The 11,351-nt window shown below is 35.4% G+C and overlaps 1 protein-coding gene across 1 annotated transcript in view; it reads left to right on the forward strand.

Moving 5' to 3' along the window:
• Positions 1-11,063, forward strand: part of LOC106871742 (uncharacterized) — a 42,347-nt gene extending 31,284 nt beyond the window's left edge. The window contains exons 4-5 of the mRNA XM_014918361.3: positions 7,663-7,811; positions 9,533-11,063. Coding sequence (XP_014773847.1) covers positions 7,663-7,811; positions 9,533-9,729 — 346 coding nt within the window. The 3' untranslated portion in view covers positions 9,730-11,063. The remainder of the gene's footprint in view (positions 1-7,662; positions 7,812-9,532) is intronic.
• Positions 11,064-11,351: the final 288 nt, after the last annotated feature.

Genomic DNA, 11,351 nt, shown 5'->3' on the forward strand with positions numbered 1-11,351 from the left:
TTAGTAATTTCATTGAGCACTTAGTCTCAAAGGGGAAAATTAAAGACTTTGTTGAGTAGGGATACCAGAACGGAAGTTTTTTTTATATCTGTCTGTGTGAATATTTTTTTAACTATACCTGTATACACATTTACTGTTTACCATTCTCAGCATGTATTCTACAGAATCCCTACTCGATAGTATAGCACATCCAACATACCCCCAAAATCCCATGCTACTCACACTCACCAGCCATTACTGTAACACATAAACCACACCGACTCTACGCATACTCTACACATTGACACCTGTTAATGTAACACATAAAACAACCTATCCAATTGAGGCTCTCAACCATTTTTTGCCTACGGACCCCTTTGATCCCTGATTTACTTAGGTGGACCCTCGTAGCAATTCAATGTATAAAAAAATTCCTATCATATTTTTATAATTAAATACTATTAAGAATTGTATTTAAAAATTGTTTAAATATTTTGTTTATTGTAGAAGTATAACCAATTTATTACATACAATCTATCTGTCTAGGTCGTCCCTCAGACTGTTTCCACACGTTTTTCCCATTCATCTCGATCTTCCATCATGGTCCTCAGTTCCTGTCCCCCTTCCATACCAGTATTCTCCAGCAAGTTGTCGATATAAGTCGTCTTCTTCCTTCCTCTCCTGGTTCTTCCTTCCTCTCCTGGTTCTTCCTTCCGTTGGTTGCTAGAGCCCAAGCTTGTTAGCAATTTCATCGGTATGTCTGATGCAGTGTCCAGCTAGCCTCATCCTTCTATGTTGTATCTTCAATGTTACTTTTGGTAGTCCCTGGTATAAGTCGGCGTTTGTTGTATGACTCTTCCAGGAGACATTCAGTACCATTCTAAGCATCTTCGCATAACAACTATCCAACTGCTTCTTCAATGCTTTAGTGAGCGTCCATGTTTCAGCCCCATATAGAACAGACTCCACTGTTGCCAGAAACAACTTCTAATTCAATTTCCTGCTAACTTTAAACTCCATACTTTTCTCAATCTACGGCATGCGCTCCAGGCAAGAGCTTTCCTTGCTACGGTGTCTTTTTCAGTATTTTGTGTCTACGCACCAAGGTATTTGAAATTTTCAACTACCTTGAGCGTCCTACTGTCTCTCACTTTCACTGACACAGGCCTTTTGTGGTTGAATACTTGCAGCTCTGTTTTCTTTGCGTTACAGTACAATCCTACCTTCCCCGATTCCTGCTTTAATCTACTGAGCACCTCCTGTGCCTGATCTGTCCTCTCTGTTAGTACTGCCAGCTCATCAGCATAGTCTAGGTCAGTTACTGTTACTGCTTGATGCCGTCTATTTTGCCTATGCAGTTCTTCTGCCTTACCCTCGTACGTTCTACGCATTACATAGTCCAGAACGGTGGCGAAGAGATAAGGTGTTAGCGTGTCGCCTTGTAATACTCTGGCTTTGACTTCAAAGTATTGCATACAAATCTTAACAATAAAATCTTATATGGACTCCCTAAGGCTATATGGACCCCAGTTGAGAATTACAGCTCTGCACAAACACCGCTCGGCTCCAAAAATACCTCACAAAGCATACAAAACACAATCAATACTCAACAAAATTACACAAATCACATTGCACGCAAACCTCCCGGCAAAAAGACGAAACCCTAAAAACAAATATACCAAAACACAAGAAACATCAAAACAAGCCCCATAATGCAGCTAAACAGACTTAGTATACAAACACAACTTTATGCCCTTAAAAGATAATGCTACATGTAAATCAAGAACATGGGTATACGTTTGGTGATTCTACATAAACTCACATGAATCAGTTGATAAAAAAATAGTAATAATTTCTTCCGTAGACATGGCCAGAAATTTAGGTGGGACAACAGTCGTTTATAATGGCTCCAGAAGAATGAAAGGCAAATTTGACCTCAGCACGATTTGAACTTAGAACTTAAAGGACAGTAAATTAAATACCACCAGGAACGGCGATTTCTTTATCACTATAACGGTGACAAATGAAAACAGGCATTAAAAATATATAGAAAACAAGCATTAAAAATAGCAACGACAAAACCATACAATAAAATATTTTGTCTTATTTTGAGTGATATAATGGCCCCTTGATGCACGTACATGAACAGCCAGCGTAAAAAATTTGGTAGCTTTATGCCCAATGTAATAGCTAAAAATTTGGTAGCTTTATACCCAATGTAATGCCTAATGTAATAGCTAGATTCGATAAGTTTGTAACATTTGCATATTACTTGTAGCCCAATAGTTCTGCAGCTTGTTGCCTTGTGGTTTGCTACTGGTGAGCAGTATTTTACTTTTCGTTTATTCATAATATATTATTAAAGGCAGAGTAAGATAGTTTGTGCTCTGTTTTTTTTTTGTCTTTTTTGTTATTTTGTTTTTCCTTTTTTGTTGTTGCTGTTTTGTTGAGTTTTTTTAATTACGTATTCGTCTAATCTATAGACAGAAAACATTTGATTTTTGTTTTAAGCTTAATATATGAGTGTTTTGCTTTTATTTTATAGACTGCTATGTCTGTTCAATGTATTGCATAAAATTTGTTATATAATATAGTCTATTAAATCATTTGAACATCCGTTATTAACTACTCGATTGTTTGTTCTATAATTTCATTGTGTACTGTTGTCTCGAAGGAGAAAATCAAAAACTTTGCCGAGTAGAAATACCAGAACTGAAGTTTTTATATTTATCTGTGTGAATTTTTTTTTTTTTAACTATATCTATATACACATTTGTTGTTTACCATTCCCTGCATGTATAAGCATTTACTAAACTACTTAAATATTTACTGGTCTTATACGTGTATTGCTTTTTATTATTCTTATATTTACACCTAAGTATGGGGTTGTTGAATCGCATCAGTGTTTATCTAAATAATGTTACTGGGTAATAAACAAGAGAAGAAAGTTATTCTTCTAAACCTTACTTAAATTTTTTCGACTTCATTTTGTGCAACCGTCACTACAAAAATATCTCCAAATTTGATGTAAATTGTGGGTTTGTATTTTTAATTGACATTAACTTCTACATTGCCTGGCATGGGTGTATGTTTGCACAAATTCTGTATAGGTATATGTATGTGTATATCTATATATGTATTTAAGTTTGTATGTTACGTATGCATGAATGTATGAATATAGATATATTTGTACGTATATAGGTATGCCAGTAGTTATGCCTGTCAGTACGGATATAATGTGGGTACATATATATGCACACATAGATATACATATATATACATGCATATATATATATACATACATACATATCTACATATATAAGAATATATTTCTGTATTTGTATGCATACATAAACACAGAAATATGCACACATACATATATAAATGTGCGTGTGTGTGTGTGAATGTTATGCATGTGGCCAAAAAAGGGACAAGGAATTGAAGTGATATAAAGAGAGAAGCGGCAGAGAATACAAAGAGATGGTAAAAAGAATAGCGTTAAATCTATATTATGTAATAAAAAATTTTAGATAGTGCGTGTGTGGTGTTTTATTGTAAGTGGAGCTAAGAATTTGTTTCGATACTCCAGTTTCAAATCATTGCAATCTTCAAGCGAGAAGCTAATCGTTGTGGATAAAAACTCGAGTCGCAAGACGATATCTCGGTTTGAGGTTTAGTAATAAAAAATCATATCAACTACAACATGCATTGAACGTCATTAACTCAAATGATTTAAACTTCTTTAGGAGTGGCTGTGTGGTAAGTAGCTTGCTTACCAATCACATGGTCCCGGGTTCAGTCCCACTGCGTGTCATCTTGAGCAAGTGTCTTCTACTATAGCCTCGGGCCGACCAAAGCCTTGTGAGTGGATTTGGTAGACGGAAACTGAAAGAAGCCCGTCGTATATATGTATATATATATATATATGTATGTGTGTATGTGCTTGTGTGTCTGTGTTTGTCCCCCCTCCCCCAACATCGCTTGACAACCGATGCTGGTGTGTTTATGTCCCCGTAACTTAGCGGTTCGGCAATACAGACCGATAGAATAAGTACTAGGCTTCTAAAAATAAGTCCTGGGGTCGATTTGCTCGACTAAAGGCGGTGCTCCAGCATGGCCACAGTCAAAAGACTGAAACAAGTAAAAGAGTAAAAGAGTATATGTAATATAATATGATATAACATAAACACACATGCACATATACATAAATACGTTCTTTTTCTCTGTATTACTTCATATGTATGGCCTTCTACTCACAACACCAAATATCTAATACAGTACAAAACATTGAAAGTGAACATGTATGACATTAACACGCATAGTAATAAAATGAGTAACACCAACTGAAATTGTACACACTCGACCAAGTGTTTTCTAAATGCTAAATATTGAACATAACATCATATATCAGGGTGCTGTACAAACTAACTCTTCTTACACACTGTATGTAAACCCAAGCACTAATTATAGGCTCGCTACACCCAACACAACGTTCTTTCCGTAACCCAACACGAAAAAAACATTACAATGTTGTCCATTTACCTACCGCAACCTAAAGAGAAAATATTCAATATGGAAGATCCTTGTGGGAGATACACCGTATGTGAATAAAAGCAGACCCTCTATTTTGTACACAGAACAGGCAATGCAAACCTTCAACCAAAAGTGTCAGAAAGTTATCGCATCCTGTACAAGATATATACAACGTCTCTGCATCACAAACCTATTTTGAACAACTGTATCTTAGTAGATAGAATTTTGAGCTTAGTGCAACTGCTGCATCTTTACTAAGAAAACTCAATAGTTAACTTCAACTTTCTCTGGATACGCAGGGGTATTAAGAAGCCCAATGTATGACGTAAATTATCGTTTACTCTGAACCCATTCTTCAGGCACAACTCATATCAACTCCACTACTGCCTGACTATATTTCCAATCAAAAAATGCATATCTGCAAATCTAATAAAGCCACAAGTACCTAGACTAACTTTTCTTCTGTTCCATCTGACACCACACTATGCGCATCCCTCTTTCTCCTCTAGTTACACTTATATTTTCTAGCTAATACTCCCACCTCTCATTGACAAGCATAGCACGGTATTCGGTGCTGTGTAACCCACTGTGAACACTAAAACTCATACATTTCTTCAACTAACTATTCGCTCCTAAAAGTGAGAATTACATAAGATCTTAAGTCTTACCATAAACATCTTTTTTCTTTTCTCTCTAAATAGGCTCTTGAAGGTCTTAACACCACCAAAGATAAAGGCTATTCGCACATCTAATAAAACAATATTAACTTTTTATCGTATTTTCTATCTATTATTTCATCACCGAATGTGGTTTCTGCCATTAATAATGCAATCTTTAAATATCTGTTTAAATATTTCTATATTCTTAATTATCCATTACCATCTCTATCATCAACATCATCATCATCATCATCATCATCATCATCATCATCATCATCATCATCATCATCATCATCATCGCCATTATCATCGCCACCATTTTTCATATTTAACGATATTTATTAAGATTTACGTCATTACTTATATTATCAGCAGCTTTATTACGAGAGTGTTTACTTTTATTAGTATTATTATCAAAGAGGGCAGTGATTCGACAGAATCGTGAGAACATCTAAGAAAAAAAAGAAAGAAAATGCTTTGCGGTATTTGTTCCGGCTCTTTACGTTCTAAGTTCAAAATCCAGCCAAGGCCAACTTTGCTTTTCATCTCACTAGGATAGGTAAAATAAAATGCCGATTAAATTAACTAAATCCTTCCTCCAGAAATTTAAATCTTGTGCCTATATTAAAAAGGATTATCATTTTTTATAAACATTTTTACTAACATTTTCATCATTAAGATTAAGAGTGACTCTATATGACCAATAGTATTGTTGTTTCTATTTTCAATATTACAGTTGCGATTATTATACACATGTGCAAGGCGGCGAACTGGTTGAATCGTTTACACACCAGGCAAAATGCGTAGCGGTATTTCATTAGTCTTAACGTTCTGAGTTCAAATTCCGCCGAGGTCGACTTTACCTTTCATCCTTTCGAGGTCGATAAAATAAGTACCAATTGAGTACTGGGGCTGATATAATCGACTAACCCCATCTCCCAAAATTTCAGGCCTTATGTATGTATGTATGTATGTATGCATGCATGTATGTATGCATTTCCAAAGCAAACTAAGATCAGTACCTTTAGAATTTGTCAAATCGTACAATATATATACATATATGTGCGTGCTTGTATATAACAAACTCTTAAAATAATGGTGTTTCTTTGCATCGGCCAAATTGAAAAAGAATTAGCAAAATTGACAAAAATAGTACAGTGAATTTGCCAAGGAGTGTGGAGACAGACACCTTCTTCAGACAAGAGTCGACTGAAGGGAAATCAGTGAAAGGCAGCAGAGATTTACATCTTCCCTATATATGTATGCATGTCTATACAGTTATATATGTATATATATGTGTGTGTGTGTGTGTATTACATATATACAATTTCGCTGGTAAAAGAATCAAAATTCTCTGATGAAATGGTAGGGTTATGCAACAATGAAAAGTTACGTAACATCATAAAATATGCATTATTAAATAAACAACAATGCGTGCAGCAAAAACTTGAACAGCCCATTCTTGTTCTTATATGTATGTATGTGTGTATGTATGTATGTATGTATCTATCTATCTATCTATCTATCTATTTATAGTGTTTGAAATGTGACCCGCGTATTGTTTGAGTTGATGTATGTTCATGCAACTGATTCTTAATGCATTTATGAGTGTGTGGTTTCTTTAATTTCCCTACCACCATAATAGAAATTTGTAGCATTGTATCAGAGTTACAATATAAAGGAATGATACTCCAACTAGTAGCTATTAACAAGGCTTGCAGTACCACATACTAACAACCTTTTAGCTCTAGACTAGTTATGAGCAAACTGCCACCGTGGGACCTACTGAAAAGCACGCTTAATTTCACGAGGGAAAAAAAGTTTATTCAAATGTTATTCAATAGTTCAGCCCACCTGATGATGAGTCATGTCTCGCAGCTTGCGTCTCGAAAATTTTCAAGACAATTCTATGGACTATTGTTACTAAATACGTTAGGGGGCAGTTATATATATATACATGCCCAATATATGTCTCAAATTTTGGCACAAAACCAGCAATTTAGTGGGAGGGGTAAGTCGGTTAAATCGGCCCCAGTCGTATTTTATCGACCCCGAAAGGATGAGAAGCGAAGTCGACTCCGAAAGGATGAGAAGCGAAGTCGACCCCGAAAGGATGAGAAGCGAAGTCGACCCCGGCGGCATGTGAACTCAGAACGTAAAGCCGGAAGAAATGCCACTAAGTATTCTGTCTGGCGCGGTAACGACTCTGCCAGCTCGCCGCCTTATAAGTTGTACATGTTGAGTTCTAACATAGCCAGACACAGCCTCAAATTTTGACGTTGGATATAATCGATTAAACTGACCCCAGTTTTTGATTGGTATTTTATCGACCTTGGAAGGATGAAAGACCACGTTGACCTTGACAGGATACGAAATAAGAACGTCAAATCTCAAATAAATATTACAGAGTATTTTGTCCTACATGTTATTGACTCGCCAGTCCATTATCTTGATATAAGCTTTACATATTAACCATTGTTGTTTGTTCTAGACACTTCCATGGACGATATTGTGAGTACCAGCTATTAAAGAGGAGCTGTGGTCCATTAAAACACGGCACTTGGTTACGCTATAAATGCGATCTTTGTTGGTGTTTCGACGGAAGATTTCGCTGTCTACAACATGTGTTCAGAGGCTGTGGTATGTAGTTAATCTTCCTCTCTCTCTCTGTCTCTCTCCCTCTCTCTCTCCCTCTCTCTCTCTCTCACTCTCTCTCTCTCTCTTCTCTCTCTCTCTCTCTCTCTCTCTCTCTCTCTCTCTCTCTCTCTCTCATTCTTCCTAAACTTTAAATAAAGGCTGAGTAAGAAAATATCCAGAGTCGCCATCCACACGAAAAGTAGCAACTAAATGAGAGTCAACATATTTAATGCAACGGGAAAAAGATTTTAATTGGTCATTAATACTTATCCAATGATCAAGTAGGGAGATGAGGTCTAAGGAGAGGAAGACACTGTGGCGGTGTTATAAAGCTAAAACATTTCCGGAATTGTCATCCACACATAACAAACTCAAATTGAATTTGCAATATTTGTTATGCTAATGCTTTCTTCTCACAGGCATACGTCTAATGAATTAACTGGAGATTTTTCTCACGCTTCATTAAATATATAGCATTGAATTCATTGTAAATGCCATAAAGAAAAGTACACGCTACTTTAAATGTCAGTAAACAGCTTCAAAAGAATTAGGTTTGTATTGAATTCCAACGAGTTCTCTTCTTTCATCAGTTTTCTTATCGTCCATAAGGAATAGTATAGTTACTACAAAATCGTATGCAGAATGCTATGATATATTAGGGTTCCGTCTTCCTATTGTCATCCTAGTACTTTTATATTCTATTGGGTTGTCCGGAAAGTTCGTGCCTATTTATAGTAGCTTATCTTTCGACTTATTTGCCATGAAACCACCTCAATTCTGGAAAGAGGGTATTTTCAAGTTAAAAGAAAGATGGAGACGCATTGTGCAACAAAATGGTTCATATTTGGTTGATCAAAAATGTAATGGCAAGTATTTATTGACCTTTTTCTTTCCTTTAAAAATCGGCACGAACTTTCCGGACAACCCAATACATTGCTTCAGTAGGTCTAGGTGTCATACATAAATTGGTACTAGCTGATCTAGAGAATTTTATACCTATGATAGATCGGTATCCGATCCATGTGTACCTATTACCTAAGTATCTCTAGCTAAAATACGGTCATCGACATTATCATAGTCCCTTTAGCTATCATAAAGAAGGATAGAAAGCATGCTATTATGTGAATATTTTTTCTGTAGTAGACAAGTGCATTAATCAAGATTTGTTTCTCTACGTCTCTACTGCGTTTTTTGTAATAAGAAAGAAAGCTTTATTCTATATTGTCGCCAAATGATACAACTTTCAGTAGAAATAGCTAAAAGATCGACTGGAAATGTTCCCTCACAGAATTTAGCGTCTTATCATCATTTTGTTTTCCTTGTGGTCTAGATGTGTACATTTTACCCATCGCACGCACTCTGTATGTGAGTGTGTGTTTGTTTGTATGTATGTATGTATGTATGTATGTATATGCATATGTATACATGTATGTATGTACGTATGTATGTGTATATATATATATATGTGTGTGTGTGTGTGTGTGTGTGTGTGTGTGTGTAAATATATATACATACATATATACATATGTATATATAACTATGTATATACACATATACATATATCTATACATACATACATACATACATACATACATATATATATGTATAAATAAGCATGCATATACACATACATATATATCCATATATACAAACATATGTATGTATTTATGTATGCATGTATGTATAGGTCACTGACATTGTAGTTGCCCCTTCTATCATTGCAGGTATCCCCTGGTCTAAATCTCACCTACCTCTTACCTACGATTCACTCGATCCCAGAGAAGACATTCAGATTTATCCACTCACGCCCTCCGACCAAGTCCATGTCACGGCAACCAACACTTCTTCCAGATTTTCTATGGCCACCCTCGTCACATTGACTGCAACGGTCCTCCTCCGTGTTATCTATGATCTAAGTTGATACAAAACAACCCAAAGGAAATTCCGTGTGGTCTCTGTCCACTGGAAATATCAACAAAAGCATCCTCAAATCTATATACTCGTTCTTCATTTCAGCTTTGTTATCTTTCTTATTTTTCTAGAAATCTTTCGTCACGCATCCTGTAACCTCTTCAGCAACTCTCAATTTCACGTGGCTTCTGTTTTGTTTAATACATTCTGAGAATGGATTTCCAGACAAAGGACACTAACATTATTTATATTATTTACATTTGACGGACATTTGTCCCCATCTTGTTTGTTGTTAACACAACGTTTCGGGTGATATATCCTCCAGCCTTCATCAGGTGTCTTGGGGAAATTTCGAACCTGGGTTCTCATTCCTAAGGTATACAACTACGCCATATGAATAATAATAATAATAATAATAATAATAATAATAATAATAATAATAATAATAATAATGATGATGATGATGATGATGATGATGATGATGATGATGATGATGATGATGATGATGATAATAACAGCAACAATAATCAGCCACCTTTTATATATGGATGACCTAAAACTATACGCTACAAATGATAAACAGCTGGAAACACTACTACAGACAGTGCATGGATTTACCAAAGAAATAGATATGAAATTTGACTTAGAAAAATGTGCCAAAGCAACCTTGAAAAGAGGAAAACTAGTTAAGAGTAGCAACATCACACTAGATAAAGCCAATAAAATAAGAAAATTAGACCAAAGCCAGACATACAAATATTTAGGAATCAATGAACTAGATATGATACAACACACACAAATGAAAGAGAAAATAAAGAAAGAATACTATAGACGAGTTAGATCAATACTCAAAACAGAGACCAATGCTAAAAACAAGATAATAGGTATTAACACTTTAGCCGTCCCAGTTATAAGTTACAGCTACAATATTCTTAACTGGACACTGAATGAACTAACCAAAATAGACAAGAAAGCAAGAAAAATAATGACAGGATATAGGATGCACCACCCAAAATCTGACATAGAAAGGCTATATATACAACGTGTAGAAGGTGGTAGAGGCCCTATACGGCTGAAAAACTATTATAAAATAACCACCATCCTACGCAAAGCACTTTCAATACAGTAACCATAAGAGCACCACAGCAAACCACAGCACATACCCATGGCACACAGAGCTGTGCTCGGTAGTGAAGGGAAAGCACGTTATAAAAATACTGAATAATAATAATAATAATAATAATAATAATAATAATAATAATAATAATAATAATAATAATAATAATAATAACATCGAAAATACTATAGGAATGAGAACCCAGATTCGAAATTTCCCCAAGACACCTGATGAAGGCTGGAGGGTATATCAGCCGAAACGTTGTGTTAACAGCAAACAAGATGAGGGCAAATATCTGTCAAATTTAAATAATGTAAATAATGTACATAATTCTTCATTTCTTAAATATAGAACTGAAAGGACACTAAAATACGAACAATAAATAGTAAAACATCCACAAATCCACAAATCACCCCATACTATTGAAAATGAAATAGGAACAAACTCATTCGGTAGAACATTCTGGGATACATTATGTCTGAATGAAAGTCTGATTGGTCACAGATAGGTATATT

This window comes from Octopus bimaculoides, chromosome 8, assembly GCF_046866305.1.
Source record: "Octopus bimaculoides isolate indiv1 chromosome 8, ASM4686630v1, whole genome shotgun sequence".
Taxonomy (NCBI): Eukaryota; Metazoa; Mollusca; class Cephalopoda; order Octopoda; family Octopodidae; genus Octopus; species Octopus bimaculoides.